The sequence below is a fragment of the Herpailurus yagouaroundi genome, unplaced genomic scaffold (assembly GCF_014898765.1).
Source record: "Herpailurus yagouaroundi ecotype Mexico unplaced genomic scaffold, PumYag 162, whole genome shotgun sequence".
Lineage (NCBI taxonomy): Eukaryota > Metazoa > Chordata > Mammalia > Carnivora > Felidae > Herpailurus > Herpailurus yagouaroundi.
In genome coordinates, this window is record NW_024412403.1 from 1,435,681 (window position 1) to 1,453,668 (window position 17,988).

The 17,988-nt window shown below is 65.0% G+C and overlaps 1 protein-coding gene across 2 annotated transcripts; it reads left to right on the top strand.

Moving 5' to 3' along the window:
• Positions 1 to 1,222: 1,222 nt before the first annotated feature.
• POFUT2 (protein O-fucosyltransferase 2) lies at positions 1,223 to 11,681 on the top strand. 2 transcript variants are annotated; one of them, XM_040483739.1, is made up of 9 exons: positions 1,223 to 1,503; positions 2,870 to 3,120; positions 5,296 to 5,440; positions 6,025 to 6,135; positions 7,769 to 7,835; positions 8,507 to 8,632; positions 9,308 to 9,488; positions 9,700 to 9,823; positions 10,542 to 11,681. In XM_040483739.1, exons 1-9 carry the CDS (start codon positions 1,253 to 1,255, stop codon positions 10,693 to 10,695), a joined length of 1,410 nt encoding a protein of 469 aa, XP_040339673.1. In that variant the 5' UTR covers positions 1,223 to 1,252; the 3' UTR covers positions 10,696 to 11,681. The 2 variants fall into 2 exon arrangements, with proteins under 2 accessions (XP_040339673.1, XP_040339672.1); XM_040483738.1 differs by having other exon boundaries at positions 6,087 to 6,135.
• The last annotated feature ends 6,307 nt before the right edge of the window (positions 11,682 to 17,988 follow it).

Consider the following 17,988-nt stretch of genomic DNA (forward strand, 5'->3'; position numbering starts at 1 on the left):
AAGTATGTTTGCAGAAGATGTCTTTACTAAGCCCCTCCTGCGGCACAAATCAGTGCACTGGGGTGTGGTCTGCACGCGGAGGGGCAGCCGGCAGACCCACCTGCTGCTAGACGCCTCCAAGTAAGAGTGTCCGGAACAATAAAGACGCGTAGTGACTCCACGCAAGGAGGAGCCTGCAGTCCCCATCTTCCTGCCATTCCTTCCTCCCTCACTGCCCGCCCCGCCTCCCCGCCAGGTCCCTTCGCTGCTGGCAGGGGCCGAGGCTGGCCTGCCCCCTGGGCACGGAAGGGTGCACTTCGTGCCAGGAACCACAGAGGTTCCAGTTCCCCCACCGGTCCCTCTCGCGCGGGAGCCACCAGGAGTTAAGCACCTGTCACGGCGCAGGGGCTCTGGGCACTTACTCCCGGGGCAGGGGTGGCGGTGCTGGCGAAGGAAGGGGCTGCAGTGAGGGGCGGCGAAGCAAGGCCCCTCGCCCTGGAATGAGGTTCCTGAGGGGACCCCTGCGCTCCACCACCGCAGAGTCTGCACCTGGGGTGCAGACCTGGGCTGAATAGGGGTCAGGGCACAGGAGCCGCTTGTCTGGTGACCGCAAGTCCCGGCTCCCTCATATTCAGCTTCGACCCCATCCCCTCGAATGTGCTGTGCTCTTCAAACACAAAGGGGACACTCTGCAGCCCTTGCACTGTGGTTTTCCAGAGTGAGACACCCACCCTGACGGCCTCCACTCCACCCTCTCCCTTTAAGAGGCACCTTGTCATCTCGGAAACCGCCCGAGCATCGCCCGCTCTGCGGGTCACCGCGCCTGGCGGGTCTGCGGCTCGGGTGTCGTACCTAGCCAGCCGTGAGGCCCTCGGGTCAGTCCTGTGCAAACCCGGCCTGGAACTGCGCTCCACGCGGGCGGCCCCGCCCACAGGCCCTCTGGCCCCGCCCACAGGTCCGGCACCACCCCGGCTTCCACCTCGCAGGGCCGCAGGCGAGGACGTCCGCGCAGCCCCGCCCACAGACTCGACCGGCCCCCAGGTCCTCTGGCCCCGCCCACAAGTCCGGCCCCGTCCGGGCCTCCACCCCTCTCGTGACCCAAGACTACGCGCTCGCGGACGCGAGGCCCCGCCCACAGGTCCTCTGACCCCCGCCCATAGCCCCGCCCCCGCCCCCGCCCCGGTCTCCACTCCACGCGGCCCGCAGGCGAGGACGTCAGCGCTCCCGGACGCACCTCCCAGCATCTTCCGTCCGGGAGACTCCCATCCGCGGGATGACGCAAGACGCTCGTGGCGTTGCCAAGGCTTCAGGAGACGCGCTCCGGTGGGACGGGCGTGCGTGCGCTTCCGGGGCGGAGCGCGGCCGCCGGAAGTGTGTGGCCGTTGGGGCCATGGCGGCGCTCGGCGTCGTCTTACTCCTGCTGCTGGGAGCGGTGTCTTGGCCGCCGGCCTCGGCCTCGGGCGAGGAGTTCTGGCCCGGCCAGTCGGCGGCCGACATCCTGTCGGGGGCGGCGTCCCGCAGACGGTAAAAGCGTGGGACTCCCGTGGCGGGGCACCTGTGGTCGGGGGGCGGGGATCGGGACCGAGGACAGCGGGCCGGTGCGGGGGGTGGGGGGGGGGCGCGGGGCGGAGCCTCCAGCGCCCTCACCCCCTCACCCCGTTACCCTCTGACCCTCCCCGGGTTTTCAGCCTCCGTGCGCGAGTCAAGGTTGCCCCGGGCTGCTGGGCCTCCGGAGCCCCGGGAAGGGCTGGTTGTGGGTGAGACTTAAGGGGCAGGCCCGGGCGCCCCTGTTAGATGATGCGGGTTCTTGCCCTGGGTTGGAGGAGACCCGAGTCAGATGTTCGTAAGAGCTCGGCTTTGTTTATCTGCACGGAATCTTCCAGTCTCCATCCAGTTGGTGGATGTTCCCTAGATAAAAGTCTCAGGGATTCAAAAAAACAAAAAAACAAGTGTCTGTGCCGTCCAGCAATTACTGAGGGTTTGGACGAAACAGACCGTGCACTGCATGCTGGATGTAGAGGTGGTAAAGGGGTTCCCTCCTCTGTTGGTGGTCTTGGGGAGATCTGGAGGCTCAAGCTGGGCGTTACAACACAGTTTCATCGGTAGTAAGGGAAGTTGTGGAAAAACCAGTGCCGAGAAGGGAGAGGTGTTTCGGTAGCGCGGTGGTTCTCGAAGTGTGTCCAGGGAGCCCTGAGGTGTCAGAGCCATTTTGGTAGGAATGTTACTTATCCACCTTTTTTTACGTCGTTCTCTCGTGAGTCTACAGTGGGGGTTTTCTTAAGGCCATCTGACCTGCGATAGCTCAACAGGTTGAATGCGGAAGCGGATGTGAAAATCCAGTTATCGCTAGACCAAAAAGAGTTACAAAAATTACATTGTCATTCTTCTCACTAATTCTTTTTGTTTAGAAAAATATACTTGTTTTTCATTTAAAAATATTAAGAACCACATCACGTAATAGCTTATTATCATGATTTTAAGTGAATAATACATGCGTTTTAAGTTCGTAACTTCTAACACCGGCACGATGAGTAGATGTAACCCACATGAACAACAGTCCTGTGGGGTCTTCAGTAATTGTGAAGGGTGTGAAGGGGTCGGTAGACCAAAACGTCTGGGTACCGCTGGAGGACTGATCCTCAGGCTCTGGTTGGTCAGACTGCCGGTCTCACTGAATTTCTGCCGGCCATTAAAGGGTGCTAAGATGCGTGCCGCCCCTACTCACGGGCTCTAGAAGTAATTGGTTGTACAGAAGGGGGTTGGCGGCGACAGTGAACTACCAGCCGCTCCGAGTGCCCAGATCCTGCCCCATAGGCACTGGGGGCGCCTCTGGGCTTTGTGTCCAGAAGACTCAGCGTGGAAGAACCTCGCTCCTGCCCCTCCCTTCTAGGTATCTTCTGTATGACGTCAACCCCCCAGAGGGCTTCAATCTCCGCAGGGACGTCTACATCCGCGTGGCCTCCCTGCTGAAGACGCTGCTGAAGACCGAGGAGTGGGTGTTGGTGCTGCCCCCCTGGGGCCGCCTCTATCACTGGCAGAGCCCGGACATTCACCAGGTCCGGATCCCGTGGTCCGACTTTTTTGATCTTCCGAGTCTGAACAGAAACATCCCCGTGGTTGAGTACGAGCAGTTCATCGCAGGTGAGGCCGCCGAGGTGGTGGTGCGGGAGCACCAGCCAGCCCGCTGTGTGTGGCACGCCCGTTGTGGTGACACTCGCTCTGCAGGGGGGGCCTGCTTCTGTTTCCCGATTCCGCACTCCCGGTGACCTTGGTCTTCCTCTAATTTATCTCGGGAGATAGATCTCCATGAGCTGTGTGTCCCCTTGTCTCTGAAAGCTGGGGCGGCTGGCGAGCCAGCGGAGGGCGCTCAGAGCTGTGGCTGCTGGTCCGGAGGCCAGGCGTGGCCCCAGCAGGCCGTGCTCGTGTGCAGGGAGGGCCCTGTGTCCCCGAGGGGAAGCGGGATGGGGAAGCAGGACGCCACACGGCAGGCAGGCAGGCGTTGACCCTGGGGCCTCCCTGCAGCGCTCGTCATAAGGTCTCGTTCCACTTAGGCCTGCTTGGTCTGTTTCATTGTTTTTAAGAGAGAGAAGCTGGAAATGTTCTTAGAATGAGAGTCTTTACAGCTTAGCATTGCTTTCTTTAGAAGACCTAAGCTTAAAAAGGCACTGCCACGTTTTTACTGCCACCTTAGTCTGGCAGAGGGAGGCGCAGGCCGTCGTGAGCGGGTGCCATGGTCTGTGGAGCTCCTGCTGCGTCGGCCCTGGAGCGTACGGCCGCGGCTGGCACGTCTTCGTTTTTCCACTTCTCACCGCGCGGCAGACCTGGTCACTTTGGAACGTTCCTGCGTCGGGGTCAGTCCTGGGAGTGCCGCGGCCATGGAACAACATAGGCCGTGTTTTCTGATATCTTCACTCACGGGCAAGAAGCAAACTGAGGCTTGTAAAACATCTTCTTGGAATGCATCTCTCTCAGAGCCAAGACGAGAGATGCAGCTGGGTGTTTAGTCTGACTCGACTTAGTCTGGGAATCAGCCTCAGCCTTCGTCTGACCCACAGGTCATGGAGCCTCCCAGAGAAACTGCCCTTCACCTCCACGAAGGGCTGTGGCCTGAGGGTTTCTTGATGGGTGGACACCACACCGGGACAGGGCCGGGCCTCAGCCACGTGAGAGCGTGCTCGGGGGGGGGGGGGGGGGGGCGAGTGGGTGTGCAGGGCGGAAGGAAGGGCTGCTGCCCACCCTGCGGCTCTGGAGGCCCCAAGCCTGGAGCCGAAGCAGAGGGGACAGGAAGTTGGAGAGCCCTGAGTGCCGCGGAGCAGGCGGACGGACGGCTTGGCCTCCACCCCGCCCGGCTGGCCTCGACTGTTCCACCCTTTCTCGCTGCAGACGGGGGCAGGGATTGAGGATGTGCACCAGGGCACCGGGCGTCTTAGCCTCTCGGTGCCACCTCCCTTCCCGTCACTGCGACGGGAGCCCCAGGAGGGCTGGGGCCAGGCCCCGCCCGCAGCGCGGCCCCCGAGCGAGGGAAGTGTGGAAGAGAGACCAGAATTCCTCTTGATGCGGCTCTCTCGTGACTGGGCTCCATCGATCCACCCGGCACGTCTTGATGAAGCACCGTGGGTGTGGCAGGCACGTCCTGGGTCCGGGTGGGCGCGGTGGGCCGTGGGGAGGTCGGACACAGACTCCTCCCCTCCTGGAGCTCCCGTGGGGCGCGTGGAGGCAGATGAAGAAGCAATTAAAGCACGCGGTGTCCAAGGCGGTGAAGTGTCATGCGGACAAAAAGAGGGTGGGGTGGGGTGGGGTGTGGGGCGGAGGCTGTCCCGGGGAGGTGCGATTTGAATGGTGTCACAGGGGTCAAGGGTGAGCCCTGAAGGGGAGCGGTCCAGGCGAGGGTGGTCCACGCAGGGACAGCCCATACAGAGGTCGTGGGAGGGGGGCACACCGATGTGCTTGAGGGACACAGGGTGGACAGAGTGTGTGGGGCCAGTGGCCGTCGTGAGGACCGGGCTGGGGGGTGCGGCAGAGGAGGGCTGAGCGCCGAGGGCAGGTCCCGCTGCTGTCGGAGGGGCCCCCCCGGGAGCGGCCAGGGCCTGGACGAGCTCCACTGCCCTGAGGCAGCCCCTTTCACCCACTCTGGGGACCTCGTCCCTGTTGTCCCTTGTTGTGTCCCGTCTCTGCTTCTGTAAGCTTTCTGCAGCCCTGCAGGGAGAAGGTGGGAGTAAGTAAAGCAGTAATCCCGTCTGTACCAGCGGCCGTCCGACACGTGCCCACACGCGCGCTTCCGCTTCCTGTTCACTGTCAGTTCTTGGCCTCTTCCAGAGGCCGGCGGGCCCTTCATTGACCAGGTGTTCGTCCTGCAAAGCTACGCGGAGGGGTGGAAGGAGGGGACTTGGGAGGAGAAGATTGACGAGCGGCCCTGCATCGACCCGCTGCTCTACGCACAAGACAAGCACGAGTACTACAGGTGCGGCCGCTGGGCCCCCGGCGGGAGGGTCCCCTTCCCCGCCTGGCCTGTGCAGCGGCCCCCATCCCCGGTTACAGGGGTGGGGACCCGGGCCACCTTGACCCAGCTAAGCTGCGTTCAGCGCGTTGGAATGTGGCCGGGGAGATGGCAGTCTGGTCACCCAGACGGAAGCAGCCATCAGAAGAAGACTTCCCCAAGGAGGGGCTGTCTCCTCGGCAGCACCTGTGGGTGAAGCACCAGAATACCCGGGTTCTAGAAACTCTTGCTATGGGAGCCCCTCAGAGGGACACGGCTGTCGTAGGGTTGTTACCGCCGGGCCTCTGGCACCGTGAAGCTGCCCTCCACCGCCCCCTTCCCCTGACAGCCGTCCAGATGGAGCCCCACCGGTCTGCTCGAGTCCGCTGAGATTTATGGTTCCTTATGAGTTTTCACCGGAATGTCACTACCTGTGATCACGAGCGGGAGGTTTTCACCGCGAGATCGTCGGGTCTGCCTAGATTGAGCCGTACGCGCGTGCATCTGGGGTTTACTGGTTTCCTGTGTGAAAACCAACGAACGCAGGCACCGGGGATCTTGTTTTCCAGGGGATGGTTTTGGGGTTATGAAGAGACAAGAGCTTTAAACGTCTCCTGTTTGTCCGTTCAAGGCTCGGCTTCAATCATGGCGCCTGTGCTTTTGAGAAACACGTCAGCGAGGTACGTGCCTGCAGGGTCCGCTCGTGGCCGGCCAGTGAATGGGTGAGCACGTGCGTGGGTGTGCCTGCGTGTGCGCTGTGCGTGCCGCGTGTGCACACATACGTGCTGTGTGCACAGTGCGTGCATGCGTGTAGGTGCGTGTGTACATGTGTGCTGTATGTGCACTGTGTGTGTGTGTGCCTGCGTACATGTGTCGCGTGTGCACTGTGCATGTGCACGTGGATGTGTGCTGCGTGTGCGCTGTGCGTGCATGTGTGTGTATGCATGTGCACATGGATGTGTGCTGCACGTGCACATATCATATGCGTGTATGCACATGTGTGTGCCTGCACACTGTCCTGTTGGCATCAGAGGCCCTCCTGGACTGTGCAGGGTCACTGGAGAGGTGGAGCTTGTCCCCACCCTGCGCCTGGTCGTCCTTCCACAGCGAGGTGGGGCTGGGGCAGAGGCGGTCGCACGTCCCCAGGGAGGGCCCGGGTATAGGTTGGCTGTACCCGTGTCCTGGGGGTCTGTGCTGCCAGTACAGCCTCGCACGGACTTCTCAGCCACTTCACGGTGGGAGCTGATGGGAGGGTCTCCAGTCCCGACGCAGGCGGTGGAGGGGTCTGGCTCTCCTGCCTGAGGCAAGGGTGGAGCCAGATATCAGCGAGGCGAGGGCGGCATGGCCCGACTGGCAGAGAGCGCTGACCTTACTCGTTCCCCTACCTCACCTGTCCCGGTGACCGCCCGGTGTGGCTGAAGCAGGGTGAGAACGGGGACGGGAGAGGAGTCGCAGGCTCGGGAGGTTTTGAGATGGCCCACTGCAGCCTGGTCCTGGAGGGCTCCTGTCCCGCCTGCGGTCAGGTCTCCCGCGCAGCCTTCTCGGAGCCGGACCTCACGGTGGTCAGAGGAGGGGCTGTGGCCTCCCCGGTGCCCCGTACCACTCAGGACGCACGGTTGGGGACCAGGAGAGAGGAGGAGGCTGGTCGCCTTTCCCCAGATTTGTGCCCTGCATTGTCCAGGCTGGAGTGGACGCGGCCCTTTCTGGAGTGTCCCTGCTGTGTGCCCTGACACTGGGGATTCTTTGATCGCCTCGGGCAGGGGCCGCTCTGTCCCTCGTTGTCCCTCGTTGTGCAAGGAAGGAGTTGAGTGTTCTGTGAAAAAGGTGCTAGTTCGGGGCTTGGAAAGCAGACGTGCTGAGGGGCCCCGAGCCCTGTGTCGTTAAAATGATTTTTTTTTTAAACAGGAGTGTGGTCTGACCGACCACACGATTGGGGTATCTGTCATCACGCGGTTTTGTCTTCCACATGTGGCCAGTTACATAGCAGGTCTTCCAAAGTCACAAAATCGGGCCGTTCTTGTGCTCCTGTGTGAGCGGCCGCTGGGGCCGTTGTTCCCAGAACCGCTGACTGGTCCCACTTGCTCGCTTTGTCTGTGGTGTCTCTTTCGTCAGTGGTGACAGCAGGGTTGCTGACCCCCAGTGCGGCGGCTGGGACAGGAGAGACCCCTCACGGTGCTCACGGTCGCCCGCAGGAGCGTGTGTGGAGGTCTCCGGCCCAGGCGTGTCCCGGTGGGCTTCCTTCCCAGACAATCCCCGGAGCAGGCGAAGAGAATTGTCTTAAAATTAAACGCTTTTTGTCTTGTTTGGAAACAGGTCGGTGATGCTGGACAGAGCCGAGAACCTTCTGCACGACCACTACGGCGGGAAGGAGTACTGGGACGTGAGTGCCGCCCGCACCTGCCGTGCTGTTGACTGACTGGCCTGTGTGCGTGCTGGGCGCGTGCGCCTCCCTGTCGCCTTGACGCGGCAGGAGCCCGAGGAAGTGGGTTCCACGCCTGCCCTGCTCCGGACGTCTGCCCTGTGTAGACGTAGGCGTAGAGCTCCCGCAGGGAGCCAGGTAGAGGTTAGGCGCCTGTCCGGAGGACCCCGGAGAGACCCCCGCTCCCTGACCCGGGTGCCCCCTGAGCAGGTCGTGTCCAAAGCAGAGAGGTGCCTCGTCACGGCCGCCCTCGTGGCTCTCCGCCTCTCGTCGGCACCGTGGTCCCCTGTTAGCTGCGAGGCTGCCAACTCCCTCCGGCCAGCCACGTTCTCTTGACCCGAGCCCCACCCCCCCAGGCGGGGCGCCTGTCCGAGCATCTCACCCTGCGCCCGTGGTGGTGGTCCCGGTCGCTCGCGGTCCGGCCTTTTGCCGGTTGGTGACCCGTCACCGCCAGACCTTCTTAGGATCCCGTCCCCAGTTGACCTCCGAGAGTGTCGGCTTGGCGTCCCCAGCATCCGGCGGCCCCCCTCGGACTCTCAGGCCGGCCTCGGGATGCAGGTGGGGCTCGGGGCGCCCGCCGGGGGGCCGATGGGGTGGGGCACTCAGCGGGGCGCTGCTCTCTGCACCCGCAGACCCGGCGGAGCATGGTGTTCGCCAAGCACCTGCGGGCCGTGGGGGACGAGTTCAGGAGCGAGTACCTGAACTCCACGGACGAAGCCGACAGGATCCCCTTCGAGGAGGACTGGACCAAGATGAAGGTAGCGCCCCCACGCTCTCTCGCTCGGGGATGTGCGTCAGGAGGGTCCCCTTGTCCCAGCGCCGGCCCAGGGCCCGGTCCCGTTTCTGCCGGAGTTCCTTGAGTTCCGGGAGTAAAACCGGGCGGCGAACACAGACGGGGACGGTCAGCGTTTCCCTCCTGACGTGAGGACGACAGAGAAAGAAAAGGCGAGATTTTTCTGAGAGCGGCCAAACCAGACTCGCCAAAAGGGTCACCCTTGTTTTAGAAAGTTTTTTTCTGAGGGTGTGGTTTTCATGTAACTCGTTTTCAACAAATGACACGTGGCTGTCTCAAGCGGGCGTCGCTGCTGAGCGTTTCCCGGGAGCGCGTTCGAGTGGCGCTGTCCACGGGGCCGGCCGCGCGTGGAGCGGCACCGTTCCGGCAGCGATCCCTCGGTCGTTGCGTGATGTTTACTGGGAAAGCACCGTAGCGGATAGGCCCTTTTCCCTAGTTTTGTACTTTTTTCCGGGGTTTCCTTTACCTTTTTTGTTTCACTCGGTTAAAGGGTCTGTGGTAATTAGTCACCTCGCGGTCTTGGAGAGACATCCGGCCCGACGCCCGCGGAGCGTGGTGCTGCCACGTGGACGACGTGTCCCCTCCGTGTCCCGTGTGCCAGCCGCACGCAGGTCCCTCAGCGGTCCCCGTCCTTTGCCAGGTCAAGCTGGGGTCCTCGCTGGGGGGTCCGTACCTCGCGGTTCACCTGAGGAGGAAAGATTTCATCTGGGGCCACAGAGAGGACGTGCCCAGTCTGGACGGGGCCGTGAAGAAGATCCGCAGCCTCATGAAGACCCACCAGCTGGACAAGGTGTTCGTGGCCACGGACGCCGTCAGGAAGGGTACGTGGCTCCGGCTCCGTCCGCGTCCGCTGCCCCCGGTTAGGCCGCGGCAGCCCCGGGCCCGCGCGTGAGCCTCGGCCCGAGCCGGGAGGGCAGCGGCGGCTCCCGCGGCCGGTCCTCCTGCCCGTTTCCGCCGGCCCGTGCGGAGCCGGCGCAGCACACGCGTCCGGGAGCCGCGACCCCAGCGCGTCCGCCCTCCTTCACTCCGCAGAACGCGAGGAGCTGAGACGGCTGTTGCCCGAGATGGTGAGGTTCGAGCCCACGTGGGAGGAGCTGGAGCTGTACCGCGACGGTGGCGTGGCCATCATCGACCAGTGGATCTGCTCGCACGCCAGGTGCCTCTGCCGGCCGTGCCCGCCGCGCCCCGCGCCCCTCAGCCTCTGGCGGGCGGCCCCCCGTTCCCCGGCCCCCGCGCGGAGGGTCGTGCTCCCCGTCCGGTCCTCGCCCGCCGGCTTCCTCCCCGGTCCCGTCGTGGCGCTCTGTCCTGGACCCTCCTGTGCGTCCCTTCAGCTCGAGGTCCTGCTCCCCTGGACTCGGTGACCCCCTCGATCACACGTGTCACCGAGGAGCACACACAGGGCCTCCGGAAAGGGAGGGCGGGCTCTGTGTCACTGCCCGAGAGGCAGGCCTGCCCCCGGGGAAGAGCAGGGCTGGGACGCACACGCTCCGCGGGGGGGTGGGAAACCGAGAAGAGGTTAGTTTCCGTCCGCAGGACCCTCGGAGCCACTTGGCGTATGCCCCGGTTGGTCCCAACTGTGCCTGCCGGGCTGCGGGCCGGGGCCTCCCCCGTGCTGAGCAGATGGCATGGGGACGCCTCTCTGCCCTCAGAGGTCCAAGCCCAGCTCTGAGCCCCCACCTCAAGCAGCCAGGATCCTGCAGGGGACTCGAGTCGGCGCCCGTGCAGGACCTGGCGCCTCTCCGCAGCACCCCCCACCCCAGCCCCGCCCCAGCCAGGCCTGTGGCCCCTGGGCAACGGTGACTCACGAGGCCGGGCAGGGCTGGGGGGGGGGTGGTGAGCTCGCTCATGCGGCTCTCGTGATCTCTGGTTCGCAGGTTCTTCATCGGGACCTCGGTCTCCACGTTTTCTTTCCGGATCCACGAGGAGAGAGAGATTCTAGGGCTCGACCCCCGGACGACATACAACCGGTTCTGTGGGGACCTGGAGGAGGCGTGCGAGCAGCCCACGCACTGGAAGGTTGCCTACTGAGCCGGCACCCCGTGGACCCCACCTCCTGGACTCGCCTTACACGCGAACTCTCGGGCTCTCTCTGACCACGCGAGTTCCCTCGGGTGGCTCCTGCCCCTGTCCGACCGGCCAGGCTACCAGATAAGCCCTCTTCAGGGTCACAGACACAGCCCGCAGCCACGTGAGCCACGGCGTGTGTCCGTGCTCGGGGTTTCTTCCCGCCGTCGGCCGCCCGTGGCCGGGGGCTGTGGTCGGGCGAGAAACCGGGTCTCCACCTGCCAGCAAGGCTCTCGTGACGGGAGAAGGTGCCGGGCCTCGTTTCCTGGGTCTGGAGGGACATCCGGCAGCGAGTGGTACAGATGTGGCGTGCGGGCAGCTCCCGTCCCGGGGGCCGGGGTGGCCGTGCCTTTGGACCTGGCGTGGCGTCGGCCTGCCGGTCCTGTTTTTTCTGCCCTCTCGCCCACCTGAAGCCACCCACGGGTTGGCGGGAAGTGAACCGCGGCCTTGCGGACCAGGTCTGAGGCCTGTTGTCCCCCGCTCAGAGTGCTGGAAGGTTCCTTGGAAGTCTCCAGCGGTTTGTCGGGTTCTTGCAGAGAGGAGCCCTGGCCGCCTGTGAGCGTGTGAGGGCGGACGCCCCTGGCACAGCCTCGTGGTGGGCGCGGTGGGCCCGGGGACGAGGGGCACCGTCGCTGTGGCCTCAGAAGGGCCTTGGGGTCACGCTGCACAGAAACCCTTTCTAGGCCGTCAGTGTGGCCACCGCCGCATCCCCTCCGGCCGGGAGCCCCGGGTGACCCACCCAGGCCGGGGTCCAAAGCCCCGGGGCTTCTGGGGCTTCTGGGGCTTCTGGGGCTTCTTCCCGAGCTCCGAAAACCCACCTGAACGCTCGGCAGGGTCCTGCGGTGTCACGGCGGCGTGGGGTCAGGTGATGAAGTATTTATTCTTTTCCCATTTGTACATTCAGATGCCATTCATAAAATATGTTTTCTAGAAAGGTGGGATTCTGTAAACGGTGCCTTGTTCGTAGCCCTGAATTTTTTCTCGGCTGAGAGCTACGCGGAACAGTCCTGACCGTGACTGCCACTTCTCCGTCTTAAGGGAATTGCTTTGTCGTGTAGTGTCACTCGGGGAACGCGTGGCCGGGATGGGGAGAGCGTCCTCTCCTATCCGTCCGCTGGACCGGCTGCTGCCTGAGAGCCGCCCGTCAGGCACGGAGGAGGCCGTCCTGGGTCTGTGCTCTCGGGAAGCCCCAGCCCAGGCCACCCCACTTAGGTTCGCGGGGAGGTGAGGGGTCGGCAGGGAGGGGGCACTGCGGTCCAGGCAGGCTGTGCCCCGTGTGCCGGAAAGGCGCGGTGGCAGGTGGGCCCAGGGTGGGGGAGGAGGAGCCGTGGGGAGTCGGGGGGAGTCTCAGGGGGCCCAGAGGTGGGGGAGGGGGGAGTGGCGGCGGGAGCCCCTGGGGGGTCTGAGCAAAGGAGTGAACAGGCTAGAGACCGGGGCCCAGGTGAAGCCGTCAGGGAGGGTTCGACTTCAGGGCATCCCGGCCCCCCCGCTGGAAGGACCCTGGAGCACTTTCCGGGATGGGGGTCGGGAGTCTCGAGTTGAGGGGTGAGCAGACGACTCAAACCACGGGGCGGGGCCGGGTGGGGGAGCCAGGGGAAGCGTGGGTGGGGGGAGGAGGAAACCTCGGTGGCCCACTCGGGTGGCCTCCGCCTGGTGGGGGGAACGGTGCGGGGCCCACGGAGGCCGCCCGTCGGCAGAGCCACCCCCCTTCACACCTGGAGCTGCCCAGCCCACCCGTCCCCCGCTCGAGCACCCGACCGGAGGAGGAGCACGGAGCCACACGCCCGGTGGCCGCCTGGGTGGTGAGCCGTGCGGCAGGCGTGTCTGGGTGCCACTTGGAGGGACAGCCGTGCTGGCATGGAGACGCGGCGCTTCGGGAAGTCCAGGCGGTGCCCCCGAACGGGCAGCTCGGGGCCGGTGCGAGGACGGCCGCTCGCGACTTTGTGAAGTGTGCCTCTGTGGCCGTCCCCGTGCCGAGGAGTGTGTGGGCAGAGGCGGTCTCGAGACCCTCAGCCTCCCTGCTCCCAAAGGCCGGATGGGCCCCCGGAGCCCCGCGCTTCGGCAGCTAACCTCTCCTTAGAGCTGAAGGTGAAGGAAAACCGGCCTTTCGTTAAACGAGGACCAAGCGTTCACGTCCCGCGAGCTGGGTGGACGTGGTTTGGGTCCCGGCGGTTTGTGAGCCCTTGGGGGTGCGGGGGGAGGAGCCACCGGCCCCGGGAGGGCTCCCAGGTGGGAGGACCCTGGCCGCCGGCACTCGCCACGCGGCATGGGAAGCGCCCGCTCGCTCGCGTCCCGGACGCCCGGCCACCCCCGACCGTCCCCCACGGGCTGTGCCCCGACACTGGGGGCTCTGCCTCGCGGTCCGGGCTCCGGGCACCAGCTGCTGTGACCACGGTGCCCTCGGGGTGTGCTGGGCGGGACGGGGCTTCCGGCCTCAGAATGGAGACCTGCTTCCAGACCGACGGGACCCCCGCCTGCTCGGGAGGGCGCGGGCTGCCCTCTCCGTGGGTCTCGGTCTCCTTTCCTCCAAGGGAGGCCCGGGCACGCCACCGGCCCCCGCTCCCGCACAACTTTGTGGGTAGAAACAAGACGGGCACTTTGGCCAGGACCGGGAGGAGGAAGCGTGTGCTCGCGGGCGGTTTTCCAGCGGCGCGTCCCTGGGCCCCTGCAGGGCCCTGGGCCCTGGGGGTCACGGAGGCTCCGGGGGCAATGGGGCAGGGACACCCCTGCCGCCCCTCCCCACGCCGGGTGCTGGGCATCTCCTAGGCGGAGGGGCACTTGGAGAGGCTGCCGCCGGGCCTGGGGGTCTGGGCCGGCGTGGCCTCCCACCCCAGCCTGGAGAACCGGAAGCTTCCGGGCACCACGGAGCACAGAGTGGTCATGCTGCAAGGGTGGGGGACGTGGGGTCCACTCTGAGGCCAAGAGGCAGGTGGTGTGCGGGAGAAGAGGGGCCCGGGGCCCGTGGCGACCCTGGGCCCGCCCCCCACCCTGGCAGGTCTAGAGCTGTAGTCGCTGTGGGCCAGAGATGCTGACTCCCGGAGGCCTCAGGCCTGAGCCCGCGTTCCCGCCCTCCCGACTGGGCGCCTGCTGACCTGCCACGCTGGACCTGGGGCCTCCGATGCTCTGCCCCTCGGCCAGACTTGAGAGGTGCCCCTTTTTTCATCCCTCCATCCCCCCCGACGCTGCCCCAGCAGGACAGGCTGTCCATGGAAAGTACCAGAACAGTGTGGGCCAGAGTGTGTCTACAAGCTGTCACCACCTCTTCCATTTACAGATGGGGAAACTGAGGCTCAGGGCCAGGTGAACGACCAGGGCCGCCGTGCAAGCAGGAGCCCGGCCCGGATTTGGATCCAGGTCTCTCCGTGTGGGTCCTGCCTCAGTGGGGGAGGGGAGGGGGTGACCAAGGACCTGAGCGGGGCGTCTCATGTGTCCCACCAGCCGACTGTCCGGAGGGAACCTCGCCCCGCACCCGCTCCCCCCTCCGCCCCGGGCCCCGGGCTCTCGACCTGAGGAGACCCTTGCACCTGAGCTGGGGGCTGTGTCTGCCCGGAGCCGGGCCTGACCCGGAAGAGGAGCCCCCCCCAGACGTGGGGAGAAGGGGCCCCAGGGCCCAGCCTCCTGCACGGCTTGCCTCCGTTGGGCAAAGAGTTAACGGTCTGCGTGCCGCTGCCCTCCTAGCCAACACGCACCCGGAGGGCTGGCTCTCTCGCTCGTTGTGCTCATCCGGGCGAAGACGGTCTCACCCCTGCAGGATGGCAGCGGGAGCCTGGCCCCCCGTGACGCGCCCCTGCCCCGGCTAAAATCCCGCCAGTGCGCCGGGGCCCAATGAAATCAGAAGCTCCCCGGTGGGCAAAGCTGGAGTCCCGGTCGGGCCTCATGGGCGCGCCTGGGAAGATCCCCGCGTGGGCATCCCTGTGAACTGGGCTTTCCGGGGCGGGGCGGCTCTCCACGGGGCAGGGGGGTGGGGGGGGCGGGGATGCGCGGCCCCGGAAGGCCTGTGTGGCGTGAGCCGGGCACTTGCGGGGACGGCGACGGGTGACCTGGCCAGAGACGGGGCTCCTTGGCCCCGGCCACCGGCTCCCGGGGAGAGCGCCACCGCACCCCAGTGCCGTGCCCCCCCCCCCCCACCTCACTGTCCCGCTCCTCCCACTGGTGACGTTCCCTCTCCGATACCCTATTCCGTGTGCCCCATCCCAGCCCGGGCCCTGGCGAAGGGCAGAGTGCGTCCGAGAGCGGCTCGGGGACGCACGCAGCAGACTCCGCCTCAGGTCCCCTGGGCGCACGTCCAACGTCGGGTCATGCCGGCCGCTTCTCCGCAGGGCCATAGAGGCGTTCTTCGCTTTCTTGTTTCGAGACCCTTGTAGACTCATGTGCTGTCGTGAGAAATGACGGCGCTCCCTTCCGCCCGTGTCCGCGACAGTGACGCCTCGCGTGGCCCGAGTGCCAGGTTGACCTGGTCCACGGACCTGCTCCATTGCTACCAGTGCCACCGGCACTGGCGTGTGTGTGTGTGTGCATTGTGCCTGTGCACCTGTGTGCTTGTGTGTGTGCACGTGGGCCTGTGCACCTGTGCGCCTGTGTGCACGTGTGTACACGTGTCTCCACAAGTGCGTGCAAGTGTGTGTGCCTGCACGGTGGAGACGGCGCCTTCCAATGGGCCCCCTCGCGTTACCCCTGTGCCGCACCACCACCTGGCGGCCATCGTCTGTCCCCATAGCCACACTTTTTGTCGTCTCAAGAGTGTGGCCTTTGGAGATCAGCTCTCCCCCCTCAGCACACCTTTGACCCATCTGTGTCACAGACGTCACCACAATTTAAGTTAGGAGGGTCGTCACAGAACATTCCAGTTCACCCGGCTTCACGGGGGCCGGTGTCCCTGGATGGTACGCGTGCTACTCACTTCACATGGAGGCTTCTGCACAGACACCGTGCGCTGCATCGAGCCTGAGACGCCCTCTGGGCTGCAGGGAGGACCCCTCGCTCACCCTCTTCCGTACCTTGCAACAGCTTCCCCTCTGGGTGCCCGGCCCTGCACCCCCTGCCTGGGTCCCGAGCCCCGACGTGGGCCAGGAGCTGATGTTCTGCTGGAGCGGACACACAGGAAAGCGGTTAAAACCAGAATCGGGAGCCTGGGGTCCTCTGTGCTGAAGGGAGGAAAAGGGATGGGCGAGAACTGTCCCTTAGTGGACGGTCAGGGAGGGCCATCCGGGCGAGCAGACCAACTGCTACCTGTAGGGCTGCAGGCAAAGTGAAGTTGGAGGCCCTGGCTCTCACGGTGGTTGGAACTCTAAGAGGTGCGATGGAGGCCAGAATGAGGCACCTGCACTGCGAGGTCCGAATGACAAGGGGCCTGAGTGGGCGGAAGAGCATTGGAAGGGAAGGAGCAGGCAGTGCAAAGGCCCTGAGGTAAGTGCAAGTCTGGCTTGAGAAACAGAAAGCAGGTGCCAGCACCCAGTATGGTGGTGCCACGGCACGGTGTGGGGCAGGAAGGAAGGAGCCCCATGGTCGCAGAGCCCCTGAGGCCAGCAAGGGGCCTGGGGTAGGAAGCACTGTAATGTGGTTCCCAGCTGCAGGGGGAGGGGCCAGGAAGCAGGAAGGAGCCCACCGGAGCCCCTGCACTTGGCCGGGCCAGGAGTACGGGGAGCCAACTCCGTTCGCTAAAGGCCGCAGGGGAACCAGATGCCTGTCGGCCTCTGGTCAGATGGTGGGCGATGTCCCGAGCCAGGTAGGTAAGATGGGGACGTGATCAGAGCTGGAAGGCCACCCGGGATGCCTGGACGGGGCACCCCCTCTGCTATGGGCCCTCGGAGGCTCTAACTACCACCGTGAGGAGAGACCCCCCGTCCCCGCAGGAACTTCTCTGGATACTTCTGACGAACACAGTGACTGTCCGTTCTTACCGTTCCCGTTTAATCCTGCGACCAGAGGGGGCACTGAATGCAGAGTCTGGAGCCTGCCAGGGTCCATATCCTCCGCTGCCGGGACAGGAGAGACGCTCTCTCCCCCCAGAAGCGAGGCCTGGCCTCGCTGCCCTCTGCTCTGCTGGGCGAGCGCCACCTCCCCACCTGCCCACATCTCCAATTCAGTCGGGTCCTTGTTCAGGAGGTGGTGACATAGCCAGGGAGCGCTCCCTGCACCGTACCAGCGCTGAAAATGCCCAGGACGACCCTGAGGTCCTTCACAGCCCGAAGGGAAGGGAAGTGATGGGAGATTCTTTTTAATGTTTGTCTATTTATGAGAGAGAGAGAGAACAAGCGGGGGGCGGGGCGGAGAGAGGGAGAGAGAATCCCAAGCAGGCTCCGTGCCGTCAGCACAGAGCCCCGCCCGGAGCTCATCCCACAAACCGTGAGACCATGACCTGAGTCAAAGTCACGAGTCAGCCGTTTAGCCACCCGGGCACCCCCAGATGATGGGAAATTCAAGGGTGTGATTTCAAGACTGACTCTCGGAAGTTCTCCCCTTATTGCTCGTGCGCATCTCTCTGGCCGCCGGCCCCCTGCCGTCCACACTGCTGATGTTTTCGGGGCCGATTTCAGGAAAGTGAGGCGCCTCCTCTGGGCGGGGGACGCCCACCCGAGAGTCTGACCCAGAGGCCCTCCCAGAACAGATTGGTTTGGGTGACGGGGCGGGGGCTGGGCTGCTCCCCGGGGACCGGGCCTCCACTACAGGGGAGTCCCAGGGGAGGCCGGACGGCCGCTGAGCCGGGGGCCGCAGGTGGCTGTGCACAGCCGTCTTCAACGACCCGGCTCTGAGGAGTTTGGGAGCAGCCCACCTCAGAGCCGCGGTCAGTCTGGAGAACGGAGCCCCGACCAAGCTGCTCAACGGGCACGACTCCAGCACTCAGGCCGGGAGAGGCCGCCTTCAGGCACAGCGGGATCCAGGGGCCCAGCCCCATGTGTGGGTGGAGCCCTGTCCAAGGCCAGGCAGGAAGGTGGGGCGGGGAGGCCAGCCCCCTCCGCCTGAGGAGGGCCTCGCTGGCCCTCAGTACCCCAGTCATGCCCAGTAATGCGGGGAGCCCTTGTCCCCGCCCCCCCCATGCCCCCATTGCCATGCGGGCACTAAACGGGCCAGGGAAACTTCAGGACAGACGTCATGCCTTACACCCCGGTTCCTTCCTCCGAAGATCGCTTTCTTTCTCATTCTCCTTCTTCACCCGTGTCTCCCACAAACGAGCCTGAGAACAGAGAAGCAACCGACCTCGCAATCATCGCCGGAGGAGGGACCTGCTGCCCAGCAGACTCTGTGCTGCCCAAACCC